The 13,959-nt window shown below is 36.9% G+C and overlaps 1 protein-coding gene and 1 long non-coding RNA gene across 2 annotated transcripts; both read right to left on the bottom strand.

The window, feature by feature from the left end:
- Positions 1–179: 179 nt before the first annotated feature.
- Positions 180–4,727, bottom strand: LOC141903393 (uncharacterized). Its single transcript, XR_012619071.1, has 3 exons — positions 4,666–4,727; positions 667–698; positions 180–260 (listed from the first exon to the last, which is right to left on the bottom strand). It is a non-coding gene; the product is annotated as an uncharacterized LOC141903393 (long non-coding RNA).
- Positions 4,728–8,178: 3,451 nt separating this feature from the next.
- LOC141904671 (short transient receptor potential channel 7-like) lies at positions 8,179–13,481 on the bottom strand. The gene is made up of 8 exons (XM_074793305.1): positions 13,375–13,481; positions 12,697–13,212; positions 10,866–11,064; positions 10,223–10,399; positions 9,895–10,026; positions 9,039–9,177; positions 8,398–8,493; positions 8,179–8,295 (listed from the first exon to the last, which is right to left on the bottom strand). The coding sequence occupies exons 2-6, from the start codon at positions 12,828–12,830 to the stop codon at positions 9,106–9,108; spliced, it is 714 nt and encodes a 237-aa protein (XP_074649406.1). The 5' UTR covers positions 12,831–13,212; positions 13,375–13,481; the 3' UTR covers positions 8,179–8,295; positions 8,398–8,493; positions 9,039–9,105.
- Between the last annotated feature and the right edge of the window lie 478 nt (positions 13,482–13,959).

Raw genomic sequence — 13,959 nt, 5'->3', positions numbered from 1 at the left:
AGAGCACCTTTATACCAAAACTAAAACTCTATGAAATCGTAATTTTTTTGGCTTAGACGGAGTGTCGTCTTAAATTGGAATGTTTTTTTTATTTCGACGCTATAATGTACCTGTTGATGGTTTCTGGCAACGGCTCCGATGAGAGGTGTCCGATCCAGCGAATCCTTTGTGGATGCATTGACTCCTTTATCCAATAGTTTCTGTACTGTTGCGACATCTCCCAAGGACGCCGCCTCAAGTAGCTTCGTTTCGTCATTATTCTGACAACAAAATATATTTCAATAGGTTTATTTGTAATGTCAATGGTTTTTTCATTCCAGTTGCTTTTTCATATCGGTTCTGGATATTCCCTAGAGATTGGATATTGGATCAACCGGTAAATAGAACAATTTTACGTATGACAAAAACAATAGAATACGGATGCGATCGTGTTTGATAGATGAATTAATCTTTCCTACTCAACAGTGAATAGAAATTCTTTCATAAGAGTTTTTTTTAAACTTCAAACTGAAAATTTTTCTGCAGTTTGTTCCTATTTATCATAATGCTTCCACGTGATTTCTAAACGCTTGTAAACGTTGAATTCAGTAACAACGAACAGGAAAAGGCGAACAAAAATATCAGATACATTTTCAAGCGGTGCCTTTCATCGTCATTAAAACTCACCAGCCCGACAGCTGTACCGTCAGTCACACGTCCTGCAAAAAACAAAACAAGCGTCAATAGGGCTATAGACAATAGCGCAACACTGCGAAAATTTAGATATTTAAACTGAAATTATGCACGGTTAATCGATGAAACCATGGAGAGTTTTGTACTGTAATCAAGAACGTGAATCATTCATAATAACAAAAAGTGCTCTATTTGTGTTATCGGGGCATTTCATAGACGCTCGTAACGATTAGTCGTAAAATGATGTATTGGTTAAACTTGTTTATCCGTTATTTATATCGGATCTGTAATTTTCACGCCGCGGAGTTGAAGTGATCTTCAGTCGGAGCGAGCGGAACCTTTTTTTTAAGGTTAATTACTGCAGAGAAAGTCTCCTTATACCGCTTCCGTTTTAATGTACGCCAACGAAATGGGGAAACTTTTAACCAGGTCGCACTTAATTCAATAACTTTTGTGTCGTTAACGACGGCTCATTATTTTAGCATACGATGCAAACACGAAACCTTGAATATCACCGAATAGTATTATGACTAATGCATAATAATGAACTCCCAGATAGCAGATGTTTATAAATATTCAAACAAATAAAAAACTTTCCAGTTTTTAGGCGCCATATCGTGGCGGCCCTTCAAGGTTGCGGCCCCCTCGTTGCATAATTTTCGCATTGTTTTGAAAAAAATGTTCTGATTGAATATCAATCAGCTCTGTTGTCACTAATTTATACATACATCATTCTTAAAGCATATGAAATGTTGAGTTTTTCGGACGCGGCGAATGAAAACAGTGACGACATGAAACCAAGGACCGCATTTTTTTAATGCCCGTCAGAAAATTCGTGAATTCAATTTTTCATGGTCTCATAAATCCCATATTTTCCATTCTTTCATTGGTTAAAAACCTTTATTAGCAATTTCGGCCCGTGTTAGATTTTTTTGAATAACTCACTTGACAACTGACCTTTAACCACTTCAGCTTAAGGTAACGAGTCAGAAAACCGAGAAATGAACATTACTTTTACTACGGCTACGGGAGAATCTACCTAGTTCTGATGTAGACAGGTTTCCGCGACGGACACGGTACGAAATAGAATATTGATATGGTGTTAATGGTGAAATCTCTGCGGGCCTAGACGTTCTTGGTCGCCTCGTAATCTGACTCTATTACCGAGCAAATAAGCTGCAATTATTGTAAATAATGAGAATGATCGACTAAATTGTTCCCTCCGAAATGAATTCTAATCTTCAGCGGAATTATTAAAAGCGGAAAAAAGTATAAGCCTACACACACATCATCTATCCATGCGGACATAATGCATATAACGCATACGTATGTAAAATTATACGCGATTTTTGTGAAAAGTCTAACTTAAAGATGTTAAGGATGTTAAACATATGAGCAATAATATCTATATCGTACCGATGATATTCATGAATAAAACACTTTTATCAAACAAGACAATTTCCGCGAAAAGGAGTTCACGTAAATTATATGCGCATCGAGCATTTGGCGCCAGAAGGGGAAACATGTCGACCATATGACTTTACTTATGTCTTCTGAATGAATAAATAAATATTATCAATTACTTACGGCGAAAAACATTTTCATTTCCGACCATCATTTGTCTCGATGATACATGGTTTCAGTAATGATTAAAAGTAAATAAATTCGACTGGACAAAAATTTAATTTCCACAAAATGAATGTGTACAGCTGCTATGCATATGCGTCGATATGCCTGAATTGTATGAAATATGCGGATCGTACAAGTGCCCGACAAACACCATTCTTCAACATTGAGATAATATTTCGATTAGATTGATTACAAAATATTTTTTTGTTGCATTTGACAGCGGGGTAAAGCGGGGAAAAGCGCTGATGCCACCGACGATGATATCGTTGTATTACACATCTCAAAACCACCAACAGTATGATGCTCAATTCATCTGCATCTTTTCTCTTTCATAACTGAATTCTTGCTTGTAAGATATGATGAGAAGATTCGTAGAGGAGCCGATGTTAACCGGGTTTAGAATAGATAACGAGACGAGTAGCACTATTTACGTTAACTATTTATTTGACGCACGAGCTTTCGCTATACTAATGTATAGAAGCTTCATGAAGTGAATGAGGATGAAGCTTCTATACATTAGTAGCGAAAGCTCGTTGCGTCAAATTAAAAGTTAACTTATACAGTACTACTCGTCTCGTTATTCATTGCTTGTAAGATAGTCACTCATCACAAAAGTTATCGTTGATATCGGAAAACTAAATTCTAAATCTGGATTACGACGCGCAGAAGACTTTCTTTCCTCTTTTTCTTTTTGTGTATCTTCGGCTGAACCCACGATGGTAAATAAGCTTCAAACCAATAGGTGTTCGTGCTTATTGCAGAATAAACAAGCTGAATTAGTGCTTAAGAATTTCAACTCTATGAAATTCTAAAAGGGTTTGGTAAAAAAACATTCAAATGCTAGGTACGATACGGCCCTGGTATGACTGCACTAACAGCGTTACTTTTTAACCGGCAGTTTTTTTAACTCTTTTTGGTAAACGTTTCTGTAAAAATAATTTGTTGTTGATCAACGACAAAGTTTATGCGATATACAATATACGATTCGACTGACAGGAACATGTTATATTTGTTAAACTTGTTATGTTTGCTGAAATTACTGCAGCGGTTTTAAGGTTTAATGATCTGAATAATTAATAGCGCGCATTTTTCACCACTATCAACCATATCAATACAATTTACTGAAATCTTTAGTTACAAACAATTCCGTGTTATTGGTGTCATTTTTTTCCATCTGACGATAGGGATTCACGCTTTTATGTATCTAATTGGTAGATTTTGTTTGATATGTTTTGATTTGATCGGTGTCCCTTACAGGCCAACCACAACCGGGAGCGAAGCAGGGAGTAGCGGGAGTTCGACGTTTCTTTTCCTCCGGGGAAGTAAGGGTCATTCTACGGTCTCCAGGTCCAATCCTTGAGCCCTGGGCGGATTCGGTTTTTTTCCTATGGATTGCACAATCCCGGGTTAAGTTATTAACGATTAAAAGTAATCTCACAGATTGTTCTCACACCACTGCCCGATTATACGATGGTAAATAACGCTTTTAACGCTTTTAATAATTCATGCTCACGCGTAACTCAAACGTTTTACTTGGATTCGTAACGTGATTCCTATTGTTTACTGTAACTTCAATTCCAGTCGTTTATTGCGAGTAGTCGCCTACTGAATTATGAATTCAGCTACAATACATCGTCAATGTCGAGCGACAAGATCCCGAAGTTCACATGGTCTAGTGCGTCGATCGACATCGCACCCTACTCGATGGAAAGTACCCACGTGTGCCAGTCGGAGGAAGCACAATTACCGCTCTATCAAATACTTATCTGACAACTACACTCAAACACTGTGATCAAACTGATTGAATAAAAGAACGATAACCACACTCAAATGTGGTGAACGGATAATAAGATAAAATCCCACTATTTACAGATAAAAAAAAAGTAAAAACCAGAATTTATTCTGACGATGATCTCTAGGGTGAGATCGAAACGTCGTGTCTTTTATATATTTTAGATTGAATAAATAAATTCTGGTTGTAATTCTTTTAATCTGTAAATAGTGGGATTTATCTTATGATTGAATAAAGTTTTAATCAGCCTGTAACACCTTGGCGATTAAGCCAGCATAGCCGACGTATGGCAATAATTTATGGCAAGTTTGTGCCCATAAGTGTAGTTAAGAGCGAGTTTGTGTAAGTTAAGTGCGCGATGAAAAACGCTGGTCCACGATTGGCGAAGTCGAACAAATCAACTTACACCAGTTTAATTCTGAACATAAAATTCTCGATCGACAATTTCTATTAGCCCCGAAGAACTCATTATTTTCAGATTCTCTCCTGAAATGTGTTTTTTAGTCAATCAATTGCGAAAATGATATTTTCAGTCTTTCCACCTTCGACTCTTTAGATTTGATATTTCTCACCTGCAACTTCTTTGAATATTTGCTTCCTCGTCTTTTCTACAGCCGGCGATCCCCCGCTTAACTGTTGAGCCATGATAACGATTCTAAATAATATCTGCAGCGCCTCAGACGGAATTCATCTAGTGACTATATAAATCCCGATGACGACTGACGACTGACTGAGCGCGTAAAGCGTGAAAACTATAAGACACCGGTTGCAACCCGCAGCAGTAGCACGGTGGTAACCGTTTATTTATAGCCGCTTCGACAGCCGGGGCGAGGTTATTCAAGTACCGACCGACGCTGGATGATCGCAGCAGCATCGATGTCAAATGGCACTCAATCGTTTTCTAACCAGCAAAAAATCAACATTTATATATTCTATGTCTATACGGTTTTGTGATGTGTGCGCTATCGGTAAATTCATCGATTCCGAGTGACGCGATTAATGTTGACGCTTTATTGCCCTTAATCTAATATATGTATATTGATATATCGTAATGAATTTGAGGAAGATCATTTCAGACTATTACATGGAGAATATTCTGGCATGATTTTTGAAGTGTATACCAGCATATGGGGTTTAGATTTAATTAACGGATGTATCTAATAATGGTAACAGTTGCAAATCGCGGGATTTTGACATGTTTTCGACGGGGAATCGCTCACCCCACACGTTTCGTTTTCTGACTTTGATACAACTATGTAGTACACGAAGGTTCAATTCAAACCCCCGAACCTTTAAAGAATATGCTGAAACTATTTTGATAAGTTACCGATTGGGAATGAAGGTAGCGTGTATTTGAACAACGTAGCATGTTTTAGAGTAGATAGAAATGTCGGCAAGGGCTGGCCCCGTTCCAGCAAATTACGTTAATATAAAGTACTTGACCCTCCACTTCGCTTTTTTCTAGCTTATTAATAAAGAGAACATGGAGTTTTATGCAATAGAACTATTTCTGTTGACTAAGACCCTGGATACCCATAAGTAAATAGTTGGAATTAATCAGCAGAATTAATGTGTATTCAAATTCAAAAGCAGCATTCATAGGTTCCGTAACTCAACTTCAATTCGGAATGATATTCACCAGTCTCTTATCTATATCGAAAAATGAAATAAATCACGAAAAACGATTTGATAATAATGGACATTAAGTCTGTTTATTTTGTTCCGCTATTTGAATATCAAAATATATAGTACAACCCCGGGGACGTCTACCATTCCCTCAATATTACATGTCGAACCGTCATAAACCATCCGACGTATCCGATGTCAATCCTCAACTAGTCGTGAGTCGAACATAGAGATTACCTAAGCAATGATCATAACGCAGAAGTGAGTGGCTCTAAATCAAACAGCGTTTGATTAACATGGGGCAGAGGTGGACTGCACGCTTTCCAAATAGAAATCTGTGATGGAATAACATCGTATAAGTAAGCCGTACACTGAATATCAACCGGTTTAATACCGCCGGTTGGTCATAAGTAGCGGTTACCTGTGATTGTATACTACGGGCCCAGTTTAATTCAAACCTGTGTCGTATCTGTCAGCGGATGAGTTAATCACCAGGACCCAGTTCCACAATTCTGAGTTAAGATTTGACTCAGCGTCTTAACTCATTGAAAATGAACGAATCATTTCAACTCGGAGTTAACTCTAACTCACAACTGTAAAATCGGATCCTTGGTTTAAGCATGGACTCTAAAATTGTTTTTAGGCCAACCATTTAAGTAAATATTATTCCATAAAATTGGCCTACGGTATATCTAAACACTAGTTTACACTCGTCGACCTGGTTATTTAGTATTTAGTGAGTAACCGACCACTGACTGTGCTGTTTGTGATGAGGTTATATTTGCTATAGCTTATTGGTGATAAATGGTGTCACAAAATCCATTCAGTGTCTAAAACTCCATTATCAGCAAAACACATTCGATCAGCATCATCGTTAATATTTCAGAAAATTGCAGTAAAAACCAATCAGCAATGTCAAAGCTACTAAAAGCGACTGTTTTAGAAATGAGAATGTCCAGAAAAATCAGTTTTTTTCAGAAAAGTAATTGTGTTTCCTATTGGAGAGGGAAGTACTCCTGGGAGTGTTAAACTCAAACGTAATTTACTGCTTCATAAACAGAGCATAGAATGTATTTCTAATTCATTTCAAATTTATTTTTGTTAAAAAACTAGTGCTGCATGTATGAAAATAATACTAATGAAAACAGAGAGGGAGAGAGGGAGGGGGGAGAAAGAGAAAATAATTCTATGCTCTTGTTCAAACAAGATTCAGACGAGAAGCTTCGGATAATGATATGATAGGGAACGATATCAACGTGAACAACACCCAGCAGGCAGAGTTATTCACCAGCGTTTGCCCACCTGTTCAAAGCCTACGTGTTTTTGGTGCGTATAGGGTATACACATCAATGCGAAATGAAGCCACTTGTCTGATTATCACTTAATGAAACGAAATATAATTTCACCTGCTCAAATATAATTTTCCCGACATAAAAAGAAAATTACCAACATCTTTGTACGATTCTAATTAGGAAATACTGTTAGTAGACGTTTACGTTTAAAATGATATTTTTGAAATTCGATGTATAGCTTTCGATGAATATTTACTGACCTGATTGCGAAGAAGCACTCAAATTCGCGCTTAAATGCTTCCATTTTTTCATCAAATTCTGATATCCGTTCATCATGCTGTATTACTGCAATTTGCAATTACTGCAATTACTCAGTTCAAATTATATATGTATGACGCGAGCCATGACGCTCAAATTGTTGTTGAAGCCGAATTTGAAATTCATAAAACATTAGTTAAAAGCAATACGTGAACACAACGGCGATACAGTAAATGTTAAACACTACAGCTTGTAAGTGTTTGTTTTGAGTCAGCAGTTCCATGCGGTGAAAATTGTAGAATGACAAAAATCCAGTAGTGGTCCCATTCGAAATACTTTGTAATTGATAACCTTTTTCACGAATTGAGTCCTTGTTTATTTATCGTAATCAAGCTAACCGGTATTAAGAATATGAGCGTTGATCATAAATATATCTTTTGTATGGAATTTGTACGTATCTACCAATGCGTCTGACGTATAACTTCACATGTATAATGTGTCAAAAAGAGTAACAGTCAAACCTACTTAATCCGGATCGGCTTAAACCGGATTATGGTCAAATCCTGATCTTACTTTCGGTCATTGGTAACTTAATATACAAGAAAATGACTTTTTAAACTGGATACATTTTTAGGTACCGGACGATCCGAATTATGCGGATTCTACTGTAGTTATTTTATTGCGTGTGATAATTTTTGTTATTCGTTTTGTTCACAGCAAAACTATTCGAAAGCAAAATAATCCTCATTGCAGAAGTTATGTGTACTTTCGTACCATTGAAACTCAGAAACTGCGTCCTCCTCAAAATTAACAAACTAACGAAAATGAAATATCAATCTATCACAGAATTTTTCACAAACCATTTATTTATGTATACGTATACATATCTAACAAAATATATAGAACAAAATGGGTATGTTCGAGTGAGGCACTTCGAAAAATATAAAAAAGTCTTTTAAATCCCACAGCATTCGATTCTTAATTTTAGAAAACTGCATGTGACATCAATGGACAGTTTCACGCCATCTGCAAGAGAAAATGTTTAGAATAGGGAGAGAACGGTAATATTTTACTGATATCATGGCGCTATCATATTTCAGTAGCGCAATACTTGATGTGAAATTATACCTGAAATTACAAAATAGACTACTGTGCAGCCACAGGATGATATTTTCAGTTTACTGTTGGTGGGTTCATATCGCTGTGACGTGTTCACTGGTTTACCTTAGTAAGAAATGATCATTTGACTTTTTAAAGTACGAACTATTGTAATCAGTTTTGAATGAATGAATGAATGAATGAATGAATGCTTTATTCTCTTTATATAATAACAAATAATCAATATACACACATAACTACAATTCGAGAAAAGGACATCTCCAAGCCGGGGGCTGTACCATAAGGGGAGATACCCTGTTTTCAAGATTGAAGAAACATCTTCAAAATCGGGGAGCCGTTTCCGACTTCACTTAGATGTTCGTAGATGAGCCATGTTAACCGCGTGTAGAATGAATACAACGAGACAAGTAGTACCATATATGTTAGCAATTTTATTTGACTAATAATTTCGCTACAAATGTTAGTAGCTTCAAGCAAAAGCTCGTGCGTAAAATAACATGGCTAACCTTTAAAGTACTACTCCTCTCGTTGTATTCATACTAAGATCTTCGAAATCTTTGCAACTACGTAATTGGATCCAAATAAAAATACTCGGCTGTTTACGAAACACTATTCCTTCTTTTTTTTACAGTGTTCTTCGTTATACATACACTTCTGTTTGAATTCCTGCGCGCGTCAAACGGGTCTAATGGAAAAAATCCGACGAAAACCAGTGTGTTATTGTTTATTCTCCTCTTGATCGTCCAACGTTGCGTCGATCAATCGATCGATGATTTCTATAATAACTGCCTGAAAAATGTCGCAAAAGTATCCAGCATTACTCAAAGCTTCCATCAACTTTCACTCGAAAACATTTAACAACGTAGAAAGGGTCCAAGCTTAGCAAACAGGCCAGGAAAAATGACAGATGGTATTTATAAAAGGACGTAGGGAAAAAATATCCCTGCTGAAAGTATCCTCTGAAATACAGTCAAACCTGGTTAGTACGATTTACAACGAGAACCTAGGTAATGCGATGAATTTAAGAATTCACGGCTTTTCTTATAGCATTTTGTTACAAAACATGTTTACTTAGTACGATCACGTTGATACGAAACTCCCGATAATACAGTGTAACATTTTACGATCTCTCCTATTCATTTCTATAGTAAATAAACGCGCCTAGTACGATGGTCCATTATGACGCATTAAAAAACTCACTCATCAGGAACTTAACCCATCGACTGAACAGAGCCGATTTGACATTTGAATAGAATGTTCACATATTGACAAAATCAAAATGAGACTTTAATGAATATGATCTCTCCTTATTGCGCATTTGCCAAGCGTGCAATAAACTTCTCTATGGGGTGTCTCTTCAGATGCGTAGTTACAGAATCTTTTTTATTAAATGTTAAATACGAAATTCAGTTAGTCGGATGATTTTTCATATTACCACGGACATCGTACTAACGCCGAAGTTCGACTGTTTTTTTTACACGTCTATTTCACGATGTCACTAAATACCTCGTAAGCAGTTTTCTGATTGTCGGCGTCTGACATTTCCTCATCAGGTATGCCATCTATCGGGCCGTTATTTACTGCTCTATTCGGATAGAATCGACCGTGGACCATCCCCAGTTTAATAACAACATTCGACTACAACGTTAAAGAAACAAACATCATTATTCAAATACAGACCGACCAATGAAATGAAAAAATTGTAGCTGGTATTAACGTTTTTGAATAATTCTTAAATCTAACCAAGAAATCGGCGGGGACGCTTTAAAAAAATGACCTGAATAAATGCTACAGCATAACTAAATTATCTAAAATATTCATGATTCTGATATACCATATGCAAATCCTTTTGTTCTTTCCTTCTACAATACTTGAACGGATCTTTCATCAATTTATAAATCGATTTTACGGACGGTATTAGGTTGAACGGTGCCGCCAGGGTGCGCCCCTCTTCGATATATTCCAGGAAAAGCCTGGTTCTAGCGTATTTCCATTCGACGTCCTCGTGTTCCTTCAAAGACAGATATAAGAATATAATCATTAGGTGGAATTGTAATTTCATTCATTAGTTATACATATAGTTCTCGTTTTCTAATCGAATTAAATAAATTTGATATCTAATTTGATGAAATATATATCTGAAAATGAAATTTTGATCGTCAATAAAATCCAACTAAATCGGCAGTAAATCGGAGAGCAGTACGATGACCACACTCAAACGTGGTGAACGGATAAAAAGACTAAAACCCACTATCTACAGATTAAAAGAATTTAAAATCAAGAACTTATTTATTTGAACAATCTAAAATATATAATAAACACGACGTTTCGATCTCACCCTTGAGATCATCGTCAGGTCGCACACCTGAAAAATTCTTTTAATCTGTAGATAGTGGGTTTTAATCTTTAAATCGGAGAGCATTCACGGTATGACGTAACCAATTATAAGAGCATGATAAGTGGATGTTTTTACTTACGGATACTGCATCAAATGTTCTGGTCATAAGAGCGATGAGTAAGTTAACACAGACTATCACGACGATGATGTGATAGCCACCGAAGAGAATCGAACCAGCCCAGTAGGTCACCGGTTGATTGAACGGTTCTATGGAAGTGTACGAGCCGTCGGCGTAACCGAACATTGACCAGAATAACGTATGCATACATTCAGACATTCTGCAAGTAATTACGACCATCTTTAGTGATTGAGGTCATTAGTCCATTTACAGACACGGGGCCCATTTCAAAGAATGTCGTTAAGTTTCTCACAATACTAATATAAGATTGTTCTATTAAAATGCAACGCACAAAGTTTTTGTTTTTCAACGAAACAATTTTTGTTTCTGTGTTTCGAACGTTGCAAACGATACGATCTGTTACAGAGCACGCGGCGGATCAATCGATGGCATGAGATGAACGCGATCGTAGTCCGGCTCAGATCGATTTCCAGCAACTGAGCCCGGCTATGTCGACCTACGACCCCACGCAACTGGGTTTATCGCGATTTGCGGAACTAATGACCTACGATAGGCCGCCAGTTGCCGTCATATCCGTTCGACATAAGCCATATCAGACTAGTTGCTCATATTCGACGCTACGGTTAAGGCTGCAATTATGGAAACGCACTTATTAACTCCTCCTGAATAACTGAATTTAATTTGAATGTTTTGTATCTTAATCAACATTATATTTTCAAAGACAAAGTAAACGCTGATCAAGTTACATGTACTTCTCCTTTGTTTGATGTCGCTTTGATAGGCCACATCAAGTTCAAGTTCATTCATTTCACAGAAAAGAAATATACATACTGAATATGTACACATAATTGATTTAAATGGTTTATTGTTACAATATCGGCTGTTTGAGGAAAGATTTTATTTTTGAATAAATGTTTGATGCGATGCCGGAAATTCTCTATATATCGTCACAACACGGAAATAGCGTTTCACCAATGGTTGTAATGCATCTTCCTTACAACACGGCGGTTATTGAAATAATCCTAAATCATTTTTAATCACTTTCAATTCTCATAACATGATTGAATATGCGATGAATATCGAATAATGCCATTACAATGCGGTAGTGAGTTTCGATTTTCGTGAAAATCGACGAAGCAACATTTTTTTTGTCGCCAGGAACAGGCAAGCCGGTGCTTTCCATTTGAGCATATGTTCGTAAACATAAAAGAACTATATCAAGGGCGCCAGACAGGTGTACGATCTACATACATATCGCTAGTATGATTTTCACGTTGGGTAATTTCCACCGATGACAATTTGAAATAGACAACTGGGAATTCGGGTCCGTCCCGGCATCAGTGTATTATCAATTAGCTAATCCAAGTTTGAAGTAACTTAAATTTGGGAATATTAAGTCATTAATACTGTGGTGTATCATTTTTCGTAGGCTATGAAATAGTTTCATCTTACACGATACAGTTCATTGTTCTGCGCTCTTTGTGCATATCATCTTGTTGAGCGATAAACTGTGAACCAACATGAAACTGGAGCCGAACGCCAAGATTAACGCTGTATAGAAATGAATGACAAATGTTGATTTGCTTTTTTTAATTATTTGCAAATCTTGTATTGATCCTTTCTCGTATATTTGAACAGGTCCACAGATACGGGTGAAAATCCGTCAATATTTCATGATTATAAACGGGTCTATACATTCATAATGGAGGAAACGAAATAGCCATAAATTCAAATTGTGGCAATGAATATTTAGGGTTTACAATAGCTACGAATGTTCGTTCTAACGGACATAATGATATGCGGAGATATATCTACAGAGCTGGGTACTCACGTGGTAAAATGAATGCCAGCAGTAACTTTTCCAGTTAAGGCTCCGTATTCATCAAACATACTTGAATTACGCAGAGTTCCCTGATTGTAGTACCAGTAAGTGTTGACTAATGCCACCCAGAAAGGCGTCAACATGATACTCAAAATAAACAGGAACTTCAGCACATCCTAATGATCAAAAAATTAAACGGTCGTTTGGTAAGAACTCTGTTCAAGTTTGGTTGGTCATTTCTGGCTAAAAACTTCTTATGCACATGCGGAATACATCTAATATGACGATTCACTGGCCGTTCACAATTCTTATGCGTATTCGATTTTTTTTTCGATTCTTCTGAAAGATATCGATAATGTTTCCGACGCCTTACTTTCATAATTTTGTAGATGCCGATTTGTAGAGGACCCAGCACGTTACTGGCCGGTAGAAAAGCCGAGATGCGCCCGAATGTCATGAAATTAGCGGCGGAAAATATACACTCGTACACAACGAACGGGTCGCTTGCTTCCCAAACCATTCGATCTGCAAATACAGAAGTGTCTTGAATTTTTCAAGGTTTGAGATGATTGGCGCACGATGGGCACCGAGTTTTAAAACCGGTGGTGTCCGGGTTTTGGAACCGAAAAAGACCTATTACGTTCAATTGGTTCTAAGGATTTATTCTTAGAATCAATTCTTACGTACCGCCGATGAGAAAGTAATAATTGTACATTGCGACTGGATCGTTCGTTACGAGATTCGTCCAAGCGGTATCCTTGCCATCCTCAAAATATTCCAACGCGTAATAACGCTAGATGTGAAAAAGAAGATAAGAGAATGAAACGAGAATTGCGATGATTTATGAATAATTCGTATGAACCAAAGTTCAATATTAGATTTTGCATATAGCTTATCATATTGCGATAAAAGTTTGTATAAGCCTTCATAAGTCATCGTGTTACTTGTTATTTGAAATAAAACGATTTTGAATAAAGATATGTTAACTCAGAGACATAAATGCCCAAGCTTCATTTTACCTTTACGTAGACAACTCCGTACAAAGTGAATGCGGCAGTGTACAGTGAAATAAGTATGAAATCTAGATTATTTTGAGTTTCGGAGAAATGCAATTTGAACCCATTCTTGTAGATTTGTTTCACTTCTTGCCAAAACAATCCTGAAAAATTTCGGCGATAGTCAATCAGGGGACAGAAGGCTGTTTTTGATTAATTAGCACTTAGTACGGCAGTTCATCCTCTTAGAGTCAGGTCTTTAGTAGCGCCACAATCT

Source organism: Tubulanus polymorphus, chromosome 4, assembly GCF_964204645.1.
Source record: "Tubulanus polymorphus chromosome 4, tnTubPoly1.2, whole genome shotgun sequence".
Classification (NCBI taxonomy): Eukaryota; Metazoa; Nemertea; class Palaeonemertea; order Tubulaniformes; family Tubulanidae; genus Tubulanus; species Tubulanus polymorphus.
This window is presented reverse-complemented; position numbering and strand designations above follow the sequence as displayed.

Coding starts and splice junctions, on each gene's coding strand:
- LOC141904671 (XM_074793305.1), bottom strand. CDS start 12,830: ATGTTGACGCCTTTCTGGGTGGCATTAGTCAACACTTACTGGTACTAC. Junction 10,400..10,865: donor GAACATTTGATGCAGTATCC/GTAAGTAAAAAC, acceptor CTGTCTTTGAAG/GAACACGAGGACGTCGAATG. Junction 9,178..9,894: donor ATCAGAAAACTGCTTACGAG/GTATTTAGTGAC, acceptor GACATTTTTCAG/GCAGTTATTATAGAAATCAT.